This window comes from Sminthopsis crassicaudata, chromosome 4 (genome assembly GCF_048593235.1).
Source record: "Sminthopsis crassicaudata isolate SCR6 chromosome 4, ASM4859323v1, whole genome shotgun sequence".
NCBI classification, from domain to species: domain Eukaryota; kingdom Metazoa; phylum Chordata; class Mammalia; order Dasyuromorphia; family Dasyuridae; genus Sminthopsis; species Sminthopsis crassicaudata.
The window spans coordinates 318,636,047-318,659,486 of record NC_133620.1 but is presented as its reverse complement, the minus strand read 5'-3'; the positions used below and the strand labels follow the sequence as shown (position 1 = coordinate 318,659,486).

The 23,440-nt window shown below is 40.4% G+C and overlaps 1 protein-coding gene across 4 annotated transcripts in view; it reads right to left on the bottom strand.

The window, feature by feature from the left end:
- The window catches only part of BAIAP2 (BAR/IMD domain containing adaptor protein 2), a 173,859-nt gene extending 150,787 nt beyond the window's left edge, over positions 1-23,072 (bottom strand). For all 4 annotated transcript variants that reach the window (XM_074260383.1, XM_074260384.1, XM_074260381.1 and 1 more), the window contains exon 1: positions 22,720-23,072. In XM_074260383.1, coding sequence (XP_074116484.1) covers positions 22,720-22,791 — 72 coding nt within the window. In that variant the 5' untranslated portion in view covers positions 22,792-23,072. The remainder of the gene's footprint in view (positions 1-22,719) is intronic.
- Positions 23,073-23,440: the final 368 nt, after the last annotated feature.

The window sequence follows — 23,440 nt, the reverse complement described above, 5'->3', positions numbered from 1 at the left end:
CAGAAATCTTTTCCGCCTGAAGCATTTCAAGTCTGGGTGGTTCCCGTCTAGCTACTTTGAAAAACATGAACATTTTCATTTCCTTTAGCTGCCATTGATTTAAAAAAAAAAAATGGCTACATCCTCCACCACAAACCCCCCCACCCCACTCCACTCCCTCTTTCTCTTGGTCTTCCCCTCCTGTAATCACAGGCTAAGTTTTGATGTTTGCCAGTTGAGGAATTCTGTTTATATTCCACATGTATTCCTCTCTGATGGCCTTTCTCCAGTGGTTTTCCTGGCAGGGCCACAGCAGCAGCTAACAAAAAAAGTAAAGTTTCTTTGCTGGCAAAAGGAAATGGTCACCCCTGGTGTTCCTTTGCCTCCCCCCTCCTACACTTTTCTTCATAGAAAGGCTAGTTTTTTTTTTTTTTTTTTTTTTTTTTTAGTAAGGATGAAATGGACTGATTCTAACTGCATGGAAAATGCCAAAGGAAGATCCATTTCCTCTCTCTACACTTACCACCATCCCCCACCCCAAGGTTTCAGGACTTCTGCTGTGATCCTCCCTCTAAAGATTCCTTAGCTCTCTGACACAGAAGCCAAATCCTGCCTGGTGTGTGTGTGTGTGTGTGTGTGTGTGTGTGTGTGTGTGCGTGTGTGTGCGTGTGTGTGTTGAAAGCTGAAGGATAGAAGCAAAGTTTCTGGGGGAAGAAGAAATGAGAGATGGGAACAGGGAAGTGGGCTCTACTATGCAGTCTCAGGAAAGGGAATCTGGGGAGAGGGGAGAAGAAGGCCTGACAAGCCCTCTATCAATCCCCCTAGAAATCCCTCTTGCAGTTTTCAGAAAAAGGTTAACCCAAGTCTTGTCCCCTGCTTATCCCTTAATTGTCCCACATAATTACTCAAGGAGAAATGAACTCTCTGTCAGGAAAATGTCCTCTGTCACACAAATCACCACATGCTACAAATTTAAGGGAGATCTGTGCTGTAGAAAGCCACCAAAATCCAGTGAGCTATCTGCAAAACTCATCAGTTTGTGAGAAAGGATCTTCTCATCCCCCACCCCCCCCAGGTCACCCTCCCATCCGATAACCTGTTACACAGTAGTATCCATTGTTGGTGTCACCAGGATCCTGAAAACTTCTGCAATTAGACACCCAGGTTCTCCAATCATTCCACAACACTGGTCAATGTTTACCTGGCAGAAATCTGGCCAAGACTTCTGCAGGGAAGGATAGAAAGCAAGAACTCAACCCAATACTGGTGGAAATCAATAAGGGTTTTAATGTAACACCAGAAAAGTATTTGTGAAGTCCTGAATCACAGGCCCAATAGGCATACTTTGATTTCCATGTAAATAATTTAGTTTAAGGGAGCCCTCCCAATATACACAAGAGAAAAATTTTAAGTCTTCACCTGAGTACTTTCATCCCACTGCAAGGATTTTAAGGATTCTCCATGAAGTACATGAAATAAAATGGCAAGGTCAAGTCCACACCCATCGTGAGAAAAATGAATCATGCTAGATTTGCAACTCTTATCTCCCCCTCTCCCCCTGGATGTCATGAAAGAGAAGGGGATGCCACCAAAAACTTAGAAAGAAAAATATAGTTGCCCTGAAGTTCTGGTCCAAACAAGATTGAAGCCCAGAAAAGCAAAGAGATGCTGTTCAGTTAGTCATTTGTGTCCAGTTCTTCATGGACCACAGCACAACAATATTGTGCATGGGATTTTCTTGGCAAAGATACTAAAGGGGTTTGGCATTTCCTTCTCCAATGGATGAAGGCAGACAAAGGCTAAATGATTTGCCTAGAGTCAGGAAGCTAGCATCTGAATTTGAACTTAGGTCTTTTGGACTCTAATTCTAGTGCTCCATCCACTGAGCCACCTTATCTGCCTCAAGAGGCCAGAGTTAGGCTGACAAAATTTATGCAACTCACAAAAAATGATTCCTGCAGTGTTATGGGCCAGAACTCTGTACTTGAAATAAGGATTCTTACAAGGTGCTAAGTGGAATTGATAAGACAATGGTTATCTAGTGTAGCACAGTGATTAATAGTTCTCTAGTTCAGTACATGTACTTAATACTTAATATAGTTCCCAAGATTTACACCTATCATAATGTAATTAGAATAGCGCATATAAGCTAGGACAAACTCAGCCAGGGTCAGAGATAAGAAGACAGAAGACTGGAGGAGGGAGGCTCAAGCTCTCTGAGCCAAGGAGAGACATTCATTCCATCTTTATCAGCCTCGGCTGGCCTGTCCTCCTGCTTCCCCACACACCCTAAGACCAAAGCCCTTCTGAAGGGCCTCAAGAAAGCTAACTGGGACCCAAGCAAGGAGACAATAAAGAATTTGGACTTTGGACTTTAACACCTGGCTATTCTTGTGGTGATTACTCAACTGAAACTGAAGGCTGGTTCAGAGACCTCCAGAAAACCAAGCAGAACACTACACTGCAGAATTTCAAATCAAGCCACCATTTCTTCCTCAACAGCTATTCCAACCATCATTAACACCATATGCCAGACTTACAAATGGTAGAGTACTGGGGATAAACAAATTTAAGAGACAAAATTTTAAAAACTGAAGATCTCACTGTATAGAAAACAGGGTTCAGAGAAATGAAGGAGCTTTTTCAAACGTGCTTAGAACCAGATTCAAACATAGATCACATGATTCCAAATCCAAGGGTGTTTAAACAAAGCATTTTCTGGAAGTGAGAAAGCAGTAAGAATCATCAATTTAAAGATGGATGGGACCCCAAGGGCCATCTAGTCCAGCCATTTTATTTTATAAATGAAACAACTGAGGCTCAGAAAGATGAAGTACTTTGTCCAGGATGATCACATAATTTGAACCCAGGTGCCAACTCCAAATCCAATGTCCTATCCACCATTCTACTATTCTACTTCTACACATGGCCTGTTATGGGAGAACAAGTCAACCAATTCAATACAGAGTTAAGAGTCAGATAGTAGAGGATTTTGCAGTAGCTTAGGAATTCCTGTGACAATAACTAATAATGAAAGTGAAGGAATATAAGCATAAATGCATATTAAAATTTAAACAGAAGGCAGACTTTGGCATCTCCTGGGCACCTCCCCTTTTGCCCAGTCCCACCTAGTTGAGCCTCCTAAATTCAGCCTTTTTCTTTTTTGGCTGTTAATTATTAACAAAGCTTTCAATAAATCAGTGGAAAGAAGGGGGGAAAAAAGCACACCTTGTGTAAAAAATAGTCTTGCACCACAAAGAGTTCTCATAAATTAAGTCAAGAAAAACACATATGCCCCAAACCAATCAATTTTGCCTTCTATTGTTATTACTACTATTTAGTGATGTCTGACACTTTTCAGTGGTGGTTGTTCTTCATTGATGAAAAAGACCCATGTGAGTGAGATCAGACCAATACACGCTCGGAATGCTCTGCCATAGGTTGGACACAATCTTTCTGATTTTAAGATCTCTATTCACTAGATGCCCGTTTCCTTCTACTAGGTATAATCATATGCTCAACAATTAGTAGATTCAATATTTCTAAGATTTATGATTCATAGATGCAGATAAGGTACTTAGTAGATTGTCTCCAGGAGTTGCTATGGAAAAAAAAAATCCTTTGTAAATGAACCACTTTTCTACTTTAGACTGTCCCTCAAGAAGACAAAAAGACACATAATGTGTATTCTCAGTCTTCTACTTAAGGTCAATGCTCCCCTGTACTCTTATGGGCTTTACTATGCCAATCACCTCCATTCCAATAGTCCTGCATCAGAACAGAACTTTCATGGAGATTAGTATTTTAAGAAAGTCAGATCAGTTAGTAAGACTTCAAAGTTTTATCTGTTTAAATAAAGTCAGGCTGTGGCTCTAGGGAAATAACATATGACATAAATGATATAAACCACCTCTCTCCAGAGGCAAAAAAGAAGAGCAAATCAAGTTAGAGGACAAAGAGCAGGGGATCAGAGATGGGGAGCTCCTCAGAGAGAGATCTTTACATTAGTCCCCATGGATAGGACTCTACCTTCTGCTTTACAAAAAGTTTAATTTCTATAAGTCATAGGATCTTTTGGAAGTAGAAGAGGTCATCTAGTTGACCTCTCTCATTTTAAAAATGAGGAAACTGAAACAGAGAGAAATTAAAGTATTCTTTCTATTTGGGATAAAAGGCAGCTGGGTAGCTCAGCCAATAGAGTACTAGACCAAGTGTGGGAAAGATTCGTCTTCCCGAGGTCAAATATGGCCTCACACACTTACTAGCTGTGTGATCCTAGATAAGTCACTGAACTACATCTGCCTCAGTTTCCTGGAGAAGAAAATGTTAAACCACTCCATTGCTTTGCTAAGAAAACTCCAATGTCACACATAGTCGATATGACTAAAATGACTCAACAACACTCAGGGTTACATTAAAACTACCACAACGTGTCTTGAGTCTGGCTTTGAACTCAGATTTGCCCAAGGTCACACAAAATAGTAAGTGGGAGAACAAGGATTTGAACCATCCAGCTCCAAGTCTAGTATCCTTTCCACTCCTTCTGCTTCCTACTTTTCTGCCCAAAGTATTTGGTGAACTGGCAAATACTTTACTATGTCAGTCACCTGGCAAGAATGGGAAAAAGTGACACTGAAAGAAGGGATAGATTTCCATTTTCCCACAGTATATCAGTTCTCAACCACTGGTAATCCTGCAGGACATTTGTCAATAGCATAAATTTAAAAACTAAAAGGAACATTTAGTTCTTCAACACAACTCCTTCTCTATGATATAAAATAGGCTGGTACCCTACAAAAGGAAAAAAATGAAAAAGAAGCATAGTTTTCCCTTTCCAAAGTCTCCCATAATTCACTGGGTGTAAAGTCTGGGCTAGCCTGTTCGGGCACCAAAATGTAAAGTCCGGGCTAGTTCCTGTGAAGGGCTCAGAATCAGTCCTAGTCAGGATAAGCAAAAGTCTTTGCCCCATGTTGTGGGCGCCAAAATATAAATGTTCTGATTGTCTCTCAACTATAATCTTTCTCTGGAAGGAGGTTTTTTTTCTGTATAATCTTTTCCTCTGTGAGTAGGTTTCTTGGGAGGCTTCTGGAGCCTCCAGCCAGAGCGAAGGTAGAATCTCGAATCCTCTTCTTCCCCTCCAAAAGTGTGGGATTGCTGGACTTGCAAATCCACGAGATGTCTTCTCCATGACGCAATCCAGAACTCTCTCCTCAGACTCAATATTCCTCTTTTTACCCTCCCAGAGAATGGGCTTGTGGGTACTCCCAGGGGCTTGTGGGAACTCCTTATTGACCAATGAACTTGCTCCTTTTTAAAGGTGTGTAAACGCCTTTCCAGAACTCCTTTTAAAGGTGTGAACTAAAACTGTGAACCCTGAGCTAGAGAATTGTTAAGTACTGACTTAGCATCCAGTAAGAACCTAACAACTGGGGGGAAAAAGTCAGAAACCAAAACATCTATCAGAAGGAAAAATGTGTACCCTTAAGAGGTCCTGCTTGTTTTTGTCTCAAAAAATGTTATGCATATGAATTATTCCCAAAGGGAATTAAGGAAATTCTCGCTATCGAGCATCATCTATGAACACCTTTCGTTTCAGATCCATTTACTAGTACCTCCTCTATATAATGCACTGTGCTGGGCTTTGGTAGAGCTAAAAGGATTAAGTAAGACAGTTTCTGTTCTCACAGAGTTCCCAATATAGTGGCAATATTTTTTTTTCTTCAAAGGAATTATGATTTCAATGGTCTAAGTAATCACTCCACTATTGCAAACCACAGCTCTTATAGTCTTTAAAGTGGCCAAAAAGAAAGTCACCATCTCATAGCCAACTTTTTGGATCCAGTCAGCCCCTTTATCAATAAGCCTCTCCAAGCTCAGGTAGATCTTTAGATAACAGTCCACCAACAAACAGATCTTCAATTCATTAAACCTTTTTATGATGGCTAAGAACTACCAATGCTTCCATTTTACTTATGTAGATCTCTGAGAATATATCAATGTCTATGCATGCTGAGGCACCAGAAATCTGTAGTGAATTTTAAAAAAAGGGACAAAATCAAATCCTACCTGGGGGAGGGGGGTGAAGAATAATTCAGGGATGGCATATTTAGCCAAAAGAACATTACTGAATTTCCTCTTCAGATGAGGGGCAGGGAACACAGCAAAGTCTGAACATTAAGATTAAACAGCTAGGTCACTTCCTTCCTGTCTCAGTGCCTGGCATCCTGCAGATATAGGACTTCAATAGGAAAACACCATAACCCGGTCACTAGTCGCCAATGTGACATTTTCAATCTTTGCCTTGACTTGGGCCAAATAATAAACTTCATTCCCAAACCATACTATTTTGTTAAGAAGGGGTTTGATTCCTTGTGTGTATGAAATTTGTATTCAAACCACTTTTTGCCTATGGTTACAGAAAAACTGGACCTGATATTCTCCCAGCCAATTGCTTTTATAATAAAATCACAGTTTGCTGCTATGGAAATCTTAAAGTTGTCATAAAGACAGACCTGCTATTTGATTGAAATTAAGAGGAAAAAATAGCACTGATATAATAGCCTGAAAACAGAAAAATTACTACAATTAAGCAGAAAATACACAAGAAAAGTTCTGTTCTGACTACTACAACTGCAGCTCCATAAAGAATTACCCAAAGTATAATAACAATGCTGTATGATATTTATAACTGTTAAGTTTGTCATTTGCAGTGGCAAATGTGGAGAAACCCATTCATTAAGTCTCCATTATTATTTCTTAATAGTCAAACAATGTAAGATAGCCATTTGCCCCATTAGAACATACCAGACCATCCCACCCTTTTTCTAGTTAAGATAATGAACTATAGTTTCAGTGGGCTGGGCTTCTGGTAGAAAAGAAACTTCATTATGCTAATGATTAAGTAGGCTGGGCTGCAGGAACAGGATAGTCTGAGACCATTACACCTTTTATTCCCCCCTACCCTCCCATGCCAGGTGGAACATTTCTAGCAAAGCAGCTGCTGCCAAATTAAACGAGATAATATAAGGAAAATGTTTTGCAAATTTTAAACTGCTATATAAATGTCAGGCATTATTATTGCCCAAAAGAAGATATGCTAGAAATCTCTAAAACATATTCAGGAACAGCAATAAGTAAAAAATAAAATAAAATAATAAATGAAAAACCTACTTCAATTTGAATGATCAACCTTTCTACACTATGGAAGTTATTCCCATAAGGGCATTCTACTAAGCAAAACTAAAATATATTTAATCACCAGATATAGTGGTGCATACCTATTATCAATCCCTGCTACTGGAATTGCCTGAGCTCAGGTAATCTAAAACCAATAGGGTATCTGAACTAAGTTTGACACCAGTTTGGTGCGTCTCCAAGGAATATAATTGCCTAAGATTCTGGCCCAGGTCGGAAACAGCAAGTTAAAGCTCTGTGCCAAACATTAATGAGATTGAGCTCATGAGAGGCCACCACACTTTCAGGCTAGATGAGATGGGAAATTCTGTTTCAAAAAATAAATAATAAATAAAAAGTATATTGTTATTGTGTGTCCTTCACTCCTTAAGTGAAAGAGTGTTGTGTAAAATCATCAACCTCACTTTCTCCTCCAGGGCTATCTGGCAAGATATGGATCAGGGCAACTGGAGGTGGCCTGCATGCAGTAGAACACCTTGGCATTTTAGATCTAAGGCCTTTAACAGGTCTCAGCTTGACTTGCCAATGAAAGTCAGTGATGAGGTTAGATTAGAAATGAAACAGAGAATGGTCTCTTTTACCTAGTGTGTGTATGCATATGTATATGCATATATATACAATATATATGCATTCCTCCTACTTTGGCGGAGCAAAAGGGAAGGAGAATACTCTAAAAATGAATGTAAGGCTGTGAAAAATTCCAGGGATAGGAGGTGGTCAAATCACCAAGCTCAGAAAACCCCCAATGACACATCGACCAATACATGTCACATATGTTAGAGTATAAATTAAATACAATATACGTATACACGACCAAACAGTTGTTTTGCTGAACAAAAAGAATCAGACTTTGAAGTAGTATACATTTAGCCTGTGAAGGAAATCCAAAATGTAGGTGGACAAAATTAGAGGGATTGGAAATTCTATGTAATGGTTCATAATCATCTCCCAGAGTTCTTTCACTGGGTGTAACTGGTTCAGTTCATTACTGCTCTATTGGAACTGATTTGGTTCATCTCATTGTTGGAAAGGGCCACATCCATCAGAATTGATCAGCATACAGTATTGTTGTTGAAGTATATAATGATCTCCTGGCCCTGCTCATTTCACTCAGCATCAGTTCATGCAAGTCTCTCCAGGCCTTTCTGAAATCATCCTGTTGGTCATTTCTTACAGAACAATAATATTCCATACTATTCATATAACCACAATTTATTCATCCAATCTCCAACTGATGGACATCCACGTAAGTTTCCAGTTTCTGGCCACCACAAAACATTCTTGCACATACAGGTCCCTTTCCCTTCTTTAAGATCTCTTTGGGATACAAACCCAGTAGCAACACTGCTGGGTCAAAGGGTATGCACAGTTTGATAACTTTTTGAGCATAATTCCAAAAGCAACAAGCATTTATTAAGAACCTACTAATCGCCAGGCACTATGCTAAATCCCGGGGGGGGGGGGGTATTGAGGTACATAATGACAAGATTTAGCAATTGACTAAATGTGTGGGGTAGGTAAGAAGTCAAGGATGGCATCAAGGTTTCCAATCAGGGTGACTAGAAGGATGGTGATGATACCCATTCAAATGTAGAGTGCAACCCATCTATGGGGCAGAGAATTTTCACTGGCAACCAATGCAGTTGCTGTTGGGGATATCTATTAAAAGGGGACTGACTCTGGGATAGAAAGGGAGAGTTTGGAAGTTTGTCAAGCTGAAGATTTGAAGTTAAAGAATCTTTCTTCTATTTGGGCTCTCCATAGAACACCTCCCTGAAAGAGTCAGAAGCATGGAAGCATGATTGTATTAGAAAGAAGCCCTGTAACTCGCTACTGGCGGGGGGGGGGGGGGGGGGGGGGGAAGATGGGCTGATTATTCATCATTTGAGGTCATACTATACCTCACTTTGGAGACCAATGCTTTAAGAAATAGTATTTCTTGCAAACGAAGACAACTCTAAGATACTATTACATACCTCTCTGACTAAGATGACAGGAGAGATAATGATGAATGTTGGAGAGGATGTGGGAAAACTGGGGACACTAATGGTTGGTGAAGTTGTGAAAGGATCCAGACATTCTGGAGAGCAAATTGGAACTATTCTCAAAAAATTATCAAATTGTGCATATCCTTTGACCCAGAAGTGTTTCTACTGGGCTTAATCCCAAAGATATCTTAAAGGAGAGAAAGGGACCCATATGTGCAAAAATGTTTCTAGCAACCCTTTTTGTAGTGGCAAGAAATTGGAAACTGAGTGGATGCCCATAAGTTGGGGAATGACTGAATAAGTTATGATATATGACTGTTATGGAATATTATTGTTCTATAAGAAATGATCAACAGTATGATTTCAGAGGGGCCTGGGGAGACTTGCATGAACTGATGCTATAGAACCAGGATATCATTGTACATGACAACAAGATTATATAATGATTAATTCTGATGGACGTGGCTCTTTTCAACAATGAGATGATTCAGATCAGTTACAATAATCTTGTGATGAAGACCATCTATACCCAGAGAGAGGACAGTGGGAACTGAGTGTGGACCACAACATAGCATTTTCATTCTTTCTATTGGTATTTAATTGTATTTTGTTTCTTTCTTTTTTTCCTTTCTTGATCTGATTTCTTTTGTGCATAAAGATAATTGTGTAAATATATATACATATTTAAATTTAACATATATTTTAACATATTTAACATGTATTGGATTACCTGCCATCTAGGAGAGAGGGTGAGGATAAGAAGGGGAAAATTTGGAACACAAGGTTTTGCAAGGATCAGTGTTGAAAAATTACCCATGCATATGTTTTGTAAATAAAAAGCTTTAATAAAATTTTTTTAATTAAAAAGATGGTATTTCTTTTCCTTTTAACCTATCTTCCTTTCCTTTTTTTTTCTTTCCTTCTTTCTTCCTTTTAAAAATATTTTTACTGATAACTTTTTGTATTGCTTCCAACGATTCTTTTAAAAGGCCAAGTGTTTAGATGGCAAGATAGTATGGGAATAGTAGCACTGTCTCCCTTAACAGCTTACCTAAGAAGCAATCAAGTCTGACTACTCTCCAACACAGTGTAAGGCAGATACTCTTGATTGAAGCCACTAGGAAGATATCTTTTCCATGATGAGATTCTCTTAGAAATCAGACTTAGAGAGCTAGAAGGGGCTTTGGTGATTTTCAAATCTTATCTCTCCAATTTATAAATGAAGAATTTGAGGCCAAAAGATGCCAGTGATCCAATGAAGGCCAAAAATTCAATTCAATAAACATTTACTAAATGCATTTACTAAATGCATACTATTATAAATTTAGAATTGAAAGAGGCTTTGGTGGTAATTTAATCTAATCTCATTATCTTCCAGGCAAAGAAACAGACTTAAAAGATTTCCTCAAGACTCTGCCCTGTGGTAGCTGCTGGAGATAAGGAGATAAAACCATCCCTATCTTCAAGGGGCTTATATTTTATTGGGAGATGAAAGAAAAGGGAATATAGAGAGAGTAGTTATGAAGTTGGTCAGGTAACCTGACTGCTACTCTAGTACTTTTTTCCATTATATCTCATTGTATGTCCCTCAAGGTTCAAATCTACTTTGTTCCAATGGTGAGTAGCAAATGGTTTGAATCCATGCTCAAACAAAAATACCAACCACTGAAACAGGCATGGGAATTTTCACAGCAGCAAGTTTGGTGATAGGAAACAGATGGAGATTGTGTTGCACAATGTTCTAATAACTGCCAAACAAAATGTAAAGGTTGTAGGTGGGAATGAAGTGTTAAGGGCCTAGGTTTTGGAAATTTTAAATATTCAAAGCTATCTTGCATGGACTGGAATTGGTTATGATTTTTATTTTTATTTTTCATTTTTAAGAGGTACAATTTTTTACCAAGCACCCACACTCAAATAATAGCTACTAGCTCAATACAATGGACTACCTGACAGCCTTCCTACCTGAGGTTTCCAAGGTTACCTTTTGAAGGAGAATGAGTCTCATAATCAGTTAAGGCCCAGGGCTGTTGATATTGCTGCCCTGAGTCACCCACATGACAAACCTTTTTCCCCCATGGCTCAGCATTTGTGCTTCCTGGCACTCCAAGGAAGCCAGATATTAGGGTAGCAGCCTGTGCAAAATTTTTTTTTTCCCTGAAAAAAAGCTTTTATTCCCAGAATCTTTTTTTTTTCTGCTTTTAATATTTTTACTTTTTTCCAGAATTATCAGTCTTACACCTTACGAGAAGTCCCCTCCCCCAATTTATTTATTTATTTATTTATTTATGTATTTATATTTATTCATTTTTCCAAATTATCCCCTCCCTCCCTCCACTCCCTCCCCCCCCATGGCAGGTAATCCCATACATTTTACATGTGTTACAATATAACCTAGATACAATATATGTGTGTAAATACCATTTTCTTGTTGCACATTAATTATTAGCTTCCGAAGGTATAAGTGCCTGTGCAAAATTTCAAGAAACTCCATGGGGGAAAGAGAATCTGAGGTATTTACCATATCCCTTTTCCGTCTCAGCCTAACCATTCCCAAATCCCTCTCCCTTAGCTTTCACCATGACTATTTGCACCTTCCTACCAAATCCAAAGCTGTAAAAAGGCCTAGCCAAGCCTTGCCCTTCATATGCTGGTTGAATGGATTTACAAACAGGCAAAACCTCTTCTTCAGGCCATAAGAGCTAACCAACAAAGCCTGGTCATTATCACATCATCTTACTGTTGTCAGTCCAGGGAAGATAAGGACTCCCAGCTGCTTTTCTTAAGGCAAATACCTGAAGGAAAACATATAACACATACATACACTGGAAAGAGAAATCAAGCAAATTCACTCACACCATTCAAGATAAAACAATAACTAGCTTTCAGCTCCTTGGAACACAATACCCAACCAATAAAGAATATCCAAAAGACCTTATTCTATATGTATTCCCCCCAACAAACAGACCCCTGACCTTGAGGGAGAGGAAGACTTGCTTCAGAATGTTTTCCAGGGTAAACATTCTCTCAGTTAACCAACACTTCTCCAGCTTGGCTGGGCTGGGCTTGTGCCTTGCATGTGTCAGATCTCTGCTGACACCTGGAATTGAAGCCTGATCCTATGAGAGCCATCCTAGCAGCTGTAGAGTTACAAGGTACATAAGGATGAATCAGAGCACGGGGGAAGTGGGATTACGTTGGTGGAAGGTGCCAACTCCCTCCGTTGGGCTCTGTAATTACTACATGGACGTAGGCAGCTGATTGTAGCAGCAGCATCAGTGAGGGGGAGGCTGACAGCTCTGCCACCATCTCATTAAGTACAATCTTTCCAAGGAGAGCACAGTTTTTTTGCAAAATAATTATGAAAGGCTTCCTTATCATGATGCCTCAAAAAAAAAAATCTTTGGGGGTAAGCTATGGACTAGGAAAGAAGACCCTTGTTGGCTCGATTATATCCAAGCATGTTGATAGGAGAAGATAAAAGTCAATACAAAAGTAAGCAACTGAAGCCACCATGACACAGATGCAACTTTTCCAATTGTTACTCTTGCTCCAGCAGGACCATCAGTGAGACAGCTTTGTCACACTTAAGTGGTAGCAGGCAGCAAGTACCAGCCCTTCCACCTACACCATTCCTGGGGATGACAAAGCAATGGCTGTCACTGGAAGGGCTGGCTTCATTAACCAAAGGGAAGTTGCAAGCATGGCCTCACCCTGCTTCAGCTGCAGAAGGAGGGAATCTCCTGCCCAGCCCCCCAAATTAAGATTCTATCAATATCACTCCCACAACATTCTGAGCACAGAAAAAGTCATTGCCCTCAAGGGATGTCATTCCAAAAAAGACACAGACTTGGACAGAGGAAAGAGGCATATTGGTGCTGAGTTTTCGGAGCATATTTTCTGTAATTATTTTTAGTTCATACACATACACCCGCACATACACATCTCCTTCCATGCTAGAATATATGAAAACCATATTCATTCTTACAATTGACTCTTTGAGGACTCACTTCAAGCAATTCTGCCCAGCTCTGGGCCCCTGCTTGAAATCAAATTCTCAGTAAGAAGATTGAAGAAACTCAACCAACTTTAAAACTCTTGCCCATCCAAAAATTCCACATTGAAAATTAACTTCTCTTTTGTACCTAGACATAATATCTAATATAACTGCCTGAATTCAAAATGTTATCATGCAGGACATTATTAGAGCAGTAACACACTACTGAGTCATATGTCTTTTGGGAGATTCAGAGATGTTAGGTAGTGAACAGGACAAGATCAGATCAGCAGTCACTATAATGTATAAGTTGTCTTTTTCTGCCTCAAGTACCATACAAGGCATCATGGAATTAATTCCCTCTCTTGCCTCTAGTTCTTGGAAATAGAAAAAAAAAAAAAAAAAAAAAAACAGCTGGCAGGGAGGAGGATGTAGAAGAACTGCATGAGGAAAGGGAATTGCAGTGACCAGTCTGTCCTTAACCCTAAATCCAAATGTTCTCCAAGATAGCAATTTTTCATTCTACTGAGAAACCCATTGCCTCAGAGAAACACCTACCTGCAATCTCTCTGCTCCTACAAATGGGTGTTTCTAATTACTGAATACATATTCTCCAAGTAAAAATCCATGAAACGATGCCCACTTCAGTCAGATCTTTCAGTCAACCATAAGAGGTAAGAGATCAGTCAACCATAAGGCTGAGATCAGAAGCAAAGTAGTGAGTGCCTCTGCTGCCCAAAACTCTCCACAGCATCTATACCTTCAGAAAGCAAAGTAGAATGGAGGGAGGGAGGAGGAGAAATGTGTCATAAGATCATAAACTCAGAACTAAAGGGCTCTTCAGAGCCATCTAATTCAATGCCTTCATTTCCAGAAAAGATAAGTGATTTTTTTTGCCCATGTTTACACAAACTTTTCCTCTGTCTCCAAATTCAACAGTCTTTCCATTACTGCAAGCTGGCTGCCTCCCCCTCACAGTGTTGATAAAGTATAGGTCAGAGAAACAGGTATTCTCTTGCCTCTCCAATCACTAACACAAGACAACATACCTTTCCAAAGAAATTGTATTCAGCTCCCAAGGAGCAAATTCCCACATCACATGCGGCTGTCCTGAGGCATTTTCCATAAAGTTAAAATACCCACTACCAGCGTCAAAAGAAATTCAGCCTATAGGTTATAGCTACTCATGGAGGTCAAACTCAAATTCACGCTGAAAATGAACCAAAGATACAACCAGTCTGACTCAGATCCTGCCAGTTTGTATACAGCTGGTATATTCAGAGTAACACATTTACTTGAGGCAAGAGTTGGTCATTATGCCAGAAATGGCAATATTTTTCAGAAGTAACCTCAAAAGCACATTACCAAAATGATTTCTCAGTTCATAGGAAAGCAAGTGATTGACAAGAAAGCAGCTTCCCAAACATGACAGGATGAAATGCCACACTCAAAGTCATCTGCGTCCACATACCCAAGAACAATTTTCAACAAACATTTGGCACCAATCATGTTCAAGGAACTTTGATATATCAATGATCACACCAGTTTGAATATCCTTCCAATATAGAAACTCATTTGTGCTTTCTCATCCCATGTGACTCTTAACTAAGTATATCTATTAATTCTCCATAATTCAGTCACTTTCCAGTCATGTTGAGCTCTTCTTGGGGTTTTCTTGGCAAAGATACTAGAGTTGTTTGCTATTTATTTTTTCAGTTCATTTTACAAATGAGGGAACTGAGGTAAAAAGGATTAAGACTTGCCCAGGGTCAGACAACTGGTAAATGTCATATTTGTCATATTTGAACTAAGAGAGATGAGTCTTTCTGATTCTAGGCCTGGCACTCTATCCACAGCATCACCTAGATGCCCTAAATTCTCCTAAATGGATCTACCAAATGCATTGGAGGCACTCCTTGGTTCTCCATTTCCAGCAGCCTCCTCCACACTATGCTGATGAAGTATATAGGTCAGAGAGGCAGGTATCTATTACCTCCTCCAATCATTCGTACAGGACTGAACACACCTTTCCAGAGAAATTGTGCTCAGCTCCTAAGGAACAAAATGTTCCATCACACACAGCTGTCCTAAGCCATTTTTCACAAAGTCAGCATACTCATCAGTAACTGTAATAGTCTAGTTAAGTCTAGAAGTAGAAGTTAAAAGAACCAGAGGAAGGCCTCCAATAGTTAGTGATATAGCACTGAGTCTGACTGTGTATCATCCACTCACTATTATTACATGACTAGTTCAATTACCTTTCTCAGTCACATGTAGCCTTAATATATCCTTCACATGCTATTTTCCACAAAAATCATAGCAGCCAATAATCTGCAGTCTGCTTACAGCTTGTCATTGTCTTTTAGGTCACCTACAGTTTGATTCAGAGTGTGAAGCTCTACAATTCTGAGCTAGAAGGTTTCTAGATAGGTCTTGTGGCAAAGAACATCAAATGTTCTGTGCAGTTTTCCAAGTTCAATTCAGCTAGTTTCTCTCTGTTGTTTGATTCTGGTTCAAAATGCAGTATCCATTTACAGTAATCACCCAAGTTTTTATAAATTTACACATACACACATGCTCTAGCTTCTCTGTGAGTATGTGTGTGTGTGTGTCTGTGTCTGTCTCTCATTAACTCAGGGAACTGACTTTTACATCGAATGTTGTAATCTGAGCAAAGTGCATTTTTTTTTAACCAACTTTACTTTTCCAGTGTAAAGAGCCTGCTCATAAGCACAAACTCATTTGTAAATGGAATTATCTGGAAGACTTTACCATTGATAAAGAATTCCTCTTTTACTTGGGCTCCATGCAGAACAACCTCCCAGATAGTCGCCATAGCACAGCTCTTTGTTTTGGTTTTGAAGTTGAGGTTAATGGAATTGGCAGCAAATCAATGAACAACAATATCTCTAATAGATTGCTTTTAATATATGTAATAGATATCTTGCTTAGAGACTTTAAAACTGCATATTGTTCAGCTAAGTAAAAGTTTTTTGAAATAAATAGCTGCAATAGGATCTCATTTTCTATCTCTGTCAGTTACATGACTGGAGGTATAATTTACTATAGAAAACTACAGAGAGAAACCTGGTTGTTTCTTTCTCATATTTTCCTCAAGGATGTCCTTACACAAATATTCTATGTAAATGAGAAAGCAAGCATATAGATACAATAGTGGTTGATTTTTTTGAACACTTTTTATTTTTCTAACTTCCAATCTTTTCCATCTTTTTGAAATCTTCTCCCATTTAAAATATCTTGAAAAGGCAATCCCAATAAACTTTGGATGGAAAATGCCATTAAATCCGGAGAGAGAACTATGGAAACTGCATGTAAATCAATACATGCTATGTTCACTTTTTTTCTTCTTTTTAAGAAAAATTTTCCTCTTGTGGTTTTTCCCTTTTGTTCTGATTTTTCTCTCTGATTCAGAAATAAATAAATAAATGTATGTATGTATGTATGTATGTAAAATAAAAAAAATTTAAAAATGAATTAAATATCTTGCAAATTCATTCTTCAATGCCTTCAAAATTATGTTTCCTCCAGGATAGATTTCTTTTGCATGGTTTTGAATCTGACCACTCTTCCTAACTTTACCTGATGTTTGAACTCTTTCTCATCTTGAGAGGAAGTTTACCCAAATGAGGTGATAACTATATCATCATCTATGAGAAGAAATCATTATGGAAAGCAACTCTACTTCTTTTTTGTATCTGTTGTCTCCTCATAGTTTCATCTATAAATGCTCTTTGGATGACCTGGTTTAGCTAGATCTCACACCAAGCTCTCTAGCTCTAGGCAGGCTAATTTTCTCCTCAACTGTTTTTTTTCCACTGTTTCTAATCTCCCCTCTATAATCTTTTGCAAATTAGCTAGTACTGGTGCCCTTGGTTGCCATGTCTCTGCCTGGCAAGGAAATAAAGTGTTTTCTCGCTATGGAATATTTTTTTTTGCATCTTCATTGTTTTGTATTGAAGTTCAACTTCTTTTTTAAAACTGTGTAAGTTTTTATTCTCCCCCCTGCCCCATTTCCCATTTTTCAGAATGGACAGCACATATGATCAGCTCATAGACAGTGCCATCTCATCTTTCTCCCTTTTTCTGATTTGTTATTGAATTTGCCCTTAGACCTAACCAGTCAGTCATCTATAATAGATTGCTGACTATAGTTGTTTCAGATCTATTAGGAAGTAATTATTTTCATTTATAGTAATATTATTCAAGGCTTATTTCATCTAGTGTCTTTCTGCTCTCTCCTTGGAAGAAAGAATTTATCATGTAAAAAGTGTGTTGTTTCTTCTCAGTGATCTTCAAGCTTTTGGACTATCTCTTCTCAATACTCAATTATACATTACAATATAGTTTTTGCTGCCCTCCACATTGCCACCTTCATCTTGCCACTGAGTAAGTCCATTATCTTAGCTTGGAAGATCTTGGTCAGCTTTTTCATAGAAAATCTCAACTTCAACCACTGCAATAAGATATTGACACATAAGCTGTTTGATGCTCTGTTCACCAAAGTTCATCTTCACTATGAAAAAGTGAGATGACCAAACATCCTATGAAATAATGTTTTTTGCTGCTTTAGGGTAGAACTACCAACTCATCTCATTCATCCTTCCAAGGAAAATTTATTCATTGTCTTTCCATTTAGTCACATTTTTTACTGTCTTTTATCTTCATCATAGTTCAATTTCTCAATGGTAGAATTTTAACTGTTAGTCTTTGGACAAAGGATACACATTAAAATAACCAAAACCTAAATGAATGTTAAGATAAGTTAAGATCCATATGAATCTCAAGATATATATCCATACTCTGCCTCATATTCCATAACTGCTACCATCACTGCTAAATATGAAATAGACCACAAATTGAGAGTTGTTTTGTAGTCTAGTCCAATGCCTCATTCATTACAGCATGGAGGGAATCTTGGGCTCCCAAAGGCTAAGCTACCACTATATGTTCTGATAGCTTTTAAGTATGGACCTAGGGATAGACAATATCAATCACCCAAGGTTCAATACTGCTTAGAATATAGACAAGAAGGTTGGCTTGTTGTTGGGTCATTTGAAAATGAGTCTTGCCTGGGACTCTTCATGACCCTATTCAGGGTTGTCTTGGCAAAGACAAATATCTTTGTCATTTCCTTCTCCAGCTCATTTTGCAGATGAGGATCCTGAGGCAAATAGAGTTACACAGCTAATAAAAGTCAGATCTATCAGATTTGAACTCTGGGAGATGAGTCTTCCTGACAACAGATCTAGCTAAACTCAATGTCCTGTACCACCTAGCTGCCTTTAAAAGGATGACTACTAAGTGATTAGGTTTTGCTGGGTTTTCTATTGTTTTTTAAGCATCCTGATCTACAATACAGAAACAAATGATGAGATCATAGGATCATGAATCTAGAATCAAAAAGGGACCTCACAGACCAACTAATCTAACACCCAACTCTCAGAGACCATCTAATCTAATGGAGGAATGAAGGAAATGAAATAATTAAGTACAAATGCTATGAGAAATTTGAGGGAGAGATTACTTTCATCTGAAGGCTCAGAGATGATTTTGTGAAAGAAGTTCTAAGCGGGCCTTTAAAGTGAAGAATTTCAAGAGACAGAAAAGGTTTGGGCACAAGAGAAACTAAAGATTCTTGACAATAGATAACAACATGAGTGACAATTTTAACTCAGGCCTCTGACACCTGCAACATTGTTTCCATTCAACCCTGATAAAGTAAATCATCATATTTGCACATTTTTATATTGGAAAGCTATGAACTCTACATCAGAACAAATGTAGTCCATTTCTGCCTCAGCAAGTCCACTGAGGAAGAAAGCAGAATGAGTGCAGGAGGAATCAAATATGTGAAAGAGAGTGGTAGGTAACAAGACTTTTAAAAAGTAACCCAAGTTGCAGAGGGCTTTGTATGCTCCTTGAAGGATTGACTTAGTTTGGAGGGGAAAGTGATTTGCCCAAGCTCACAGGACTTTAGTTCCAATAAACCTCAGGTTGTTTTTCAGGTTTCTCCCAAATCCAAAAACATTATGCCAAAGGCTTCAAGACCCTAACAAAAAGGATACTATTCAGTTATATTTTCTCTGTGAAGCTAGGGGAAATCAAAACTACACACTTTATTCTCACATATTTAATCAGAAAGAACTTGGAAGCGCTTCTCTGCTTTTCCTCTTTGCCAAGACAAACACACCACTTAGAAATCCAGTTGATATGATGCAACAGCCAAAATAAACAGTACAATAGCATTCAAAGGATTTCAGTCCCACTTCTACAGCCACTGCATTCATAGGACAAGAGAATCACAGACAAGGATTGAAATAGGCATTTAAAGGAACCAAGGATTGAACCAAGAGAAAAACTGTATAGTAACAGGACTATGCCTAGAAAACTAAATTTCCCAGGTCTCTATGCTATGGGTTCAGTTCATCTATGAAATGCTTCCTTATTTCTTAATCTCCTTGTCCAAGATGCCAAGTTGTTAGACTTAGACCTATACAGTTCAACAACCCAAAGGCCCCAATTAAAAAAAAAAAAAAAAGACAGCAGCATCAGTTTTATAATATTTAACAATCATGTCAACAATTGAGTTATTAAAAAACCCAAACAAAAAAAAAAAAAAAAAAAAAAAAAAAACAATAAAATCAACCAACCCAATAAACAGCAGTAGTGCAAGGCTGTTACTGGGTCATATGAGTTTCCAGGATAGGACACAACTCCTTTGACACCTGCAATGTTGTTTTGTGTTCAACCCTGGTAAATTATATTGCCTTTTTAGCTCACTTTTACGTTGGATAGTGATAAGCTCTACCTTGAAACAAACTAAATAAACACCAAACTTGCATTTTTAATCTCTACCAAGATAGGCCATTGCTGCCTTTAGCAAAATGACCTTACAAAAGGAGGACCTAATATTTTTTCTTGCCACCATTTGACTGGTTTCACTTCACAATCCCAAATAAATTGCAGTTCCATGCTTTGAGCATTTGATGCCATAACTGCTACTGTTTAAAAACATATAGATAGATTATAAAAAGATTATAAATATTTTATTAGGGTGTATCATAGAATTTGATAGAGCATGTAAGATGCTTTTAATTGCTTTTAGTTCACCCACAAAGAAAAAAAAAAAGGAGGAAGACAATTTTGACACTTCTCCATCGGGGCCCCCCCCTTAACCAAATCACAGTAGCAGGCAGAGTTAATCACTAATGACTGAATAAAACTTCCTTCTTATAACAGCATATCTATATACACATATACACACATACATATGTATATATACCTGTGTATATGTGTACACATATATATGTATACATATCCACATATCTACATACATATATGCACACATGCACATTTTCAGAGAAGAAATTGGAGCTAGAGAGCTGTTTCCTTCAGTGAGCTTACTCCTTACTTGATCCTTTCTAAAGGATACCACGGAAATTATGCAAAGGAATAGAAGACTTAATATGTCTTCAAAACTGATTTAGATAGCTAGATCAACTTCAAATTTCTCTCCAAATTCTACAGCTACAGTTTTAAGGGCTTTATGAAATAAAAGCCAAATTATTAAAAGTACATTCTGTCTCTTAGACTCTTGTTAAAAACCAAATGGGCTGTCCCAGGAGCTTCCATGGAATATGCCCCAGAATGAGTTAAAAGGGTTTACTTCACAGTCCACTGACTCAGAAGGCACAGCCATGGCTGTTTGGCAATCAAAAACTGTTGCTTTGCAGAGAGTGAGTGTACTGCAATTCTACTTGGTAAGCTAGCTGTAAACCAGTAACTGCAATATAAATACTGGCCATTCTAATCTTACTGACTACTGCCTCACCTTCAGACCTAGCAGCACAAAAAGGAATAGCATTATGTTTCCGATGATCAGGAATTTGCCTAACTAAAATTATTATTTTTTTTTTCAGCAGATCCCCATGGATTGGATCTGCCTTTTTTATCCCCTAAAAATAAAAGAGAGAGAGAGAGAGAGAGAGAGAGAGAGAGAGAGAGAGAGAGAGAGAGAGAGAGAGAGAGAGAGAGAGAGAGAGAGAGAGAGAAAGGGAGAACTGGGCTCTCCGTCTCCAACATATAAAAATGATAGAGATTTCTTCCTGTTTCTGGAACCACCCATTTGCTGGGGCGGTGGTGAGCTCAAATGCTGAAGTGGTATCCATCAGGGCTATGCAGGTTCAGAATTGAGGCTGCATTTTAAAAGTCAAAGGATAGGAATCTGACTATTATCTGGCTATTCGATAGAGCAGAACTGACTGTCACTGAAGCAGCTTTTAAATTACTTCTCCCCAATTAGGCTCACCACTACCACCATCAAGTTATATAAGCTAAATTATCCATCCACTCATCTGCCCCTACCCACAAAGCCCCCCCCCAATAGAATATTTAGCAATTTCCCACAGCACAAAGCCCTGAAGGAATTAAATCTTAATCGTAAGTAAAAAATACTTGCATAACAGCAGTTGGAAGACCTAGCAAGGCATGAAGAGACAGTAAAATTCCAGCCGCTTGGGAACTGTTAACTGATAACTACAGCTTAATTCTTACTCTGAATGTTGTCCAGTCTTATTTTGTGTAGCTTTCTAGGCCACTGGCAAATTTCTGTTTGCTTCTATGTTCTGTCCTGCCTTTTTATTCACGGAATGGATGATCCTCTACACTCACTATACACAAGATGGTCTGAATTTTTTCTCCTCCCCCACCACTAAAAACAAAACAGAAAAAACAAAGCCCTTCCCCACACCCGGAGGGGAAAAAGTTATGGAGGATTTTGTGGGAAGCACAGGGAACTCCGAGAGTTCAGTGTCACCACGACGGCCAAGGCGCCCGCTCTCAAGAGCCGCCTTTAAGGTCAGACGTGCCAGCGCGCCACCTGTGACTACAGCGGCACTGGGAGAGACCCCCGAGTCCGCCTCGCGTCAGTAGCACAGGACAGCCGCCCACTAAAGAACAGGTAGGTAGGTGGCGGGCTTGGCTGATCACAGAGAGAAAATCTCGACCTAAGCTGAACTCGATCTGCTGGGAAAGGCACTTAGAAGTGGATTCCCAGCTTCCCGGGCAGCGGCAGGGCCGCTCGGAGGGGAAGCCCCTGACACGTTCCTTGCCTTTGCACCCCCCACAGCGCCCCGCTTTGCCTGTGCCCCCCACGAGGCGCGTACGCGGGCCGCCCCGGGCGTGAGCAGAACGAGCCTCTCCCGCCGGGCACCTCCCGGCTCTGGGGAAGCTGCCCGCCCAGGGCACGGGCGCCTCGGGAGGTGGGCGACAGAGGGGAGCTAACTTAGGGGAGCAAGCCTCCAGGAGCGGGAGCTCCCACAGATCTGGGGCGAGGGAATTAGGGGAAGAGAGGATTAGCCCCGCGGCAGGGGCGGCCAGGAGCAGGGCGAAGCGGAGCACAGCAGCTGCGCCGGGGCACGGAGGGGCACGGAGCGGGAACGGGCCGGCGGCACGGGTCCCGGGGGCTGCGGGCGCCCGGCGCCAGGGCGGGTGCGGGCACGGCAGGACGCGCTGCCCCCTCCGGAGGCGCGGCGGGCTCACCTTGTAGACATTCTCCGTCAGTCGGTGCACCTCTTCCGAGCGCGACATGGTCCTGGGTCCCGGCTGCACCATAGACCGGAGTGGGAGCAACGGCTAGGCGAAGCCCGGAGTACCGGAAAAAGAAGAGTGGAACGCGGAGCACCCGCGGCACCTCTTATAGTCTCCCCAGTCCCGCCGCCCCGCGGCTCCGCCTCCTGCCCGCAGCTGCCGCCCGAGCCGCTGCCGAGCCGACTACCACCACGACACCGCCTCTGCCTCCGCCGATGCCGCCGCCCCCTTGCCCAGGGATAGCAGCGCCCCCGGGCCTGCCGGCAGCTCTCCCTCCTCCCACTTTCGGCCGTCGCTAAGCAACCAGCCGTCCCGCCCACGCACTCTGTCTCTGATTGGTGAAGAGCAAGAGGAGGAGAAAACGGGGGAGGGCGTCAGGGGCGGAGACGAACGGACCGTCCTCGTGCACCGATTCGTCAGGGCTTGTGTCCTTCTGGAGAAAGGCAGAGGAGGCGGGGGCGTGGAGGAGGCTTAAAGCCCATTGGGAGGAAAGGCTGAGGGCGCTCGGTACCAGCCTGCCTGGGGGTGGGGACGGAGGGGGCCTGGTGCGGCAGGAAGGAGAGAGCAGAAGGTGGGGAGGAGGAGTGGGGAGCCGAGAGGGAATGCGGCAAAGCGGGAGCAGAGGGGAGGGAGGGGCCGCACTGGGGAGTGAAAGAGAAGCACTTTGCGAAGT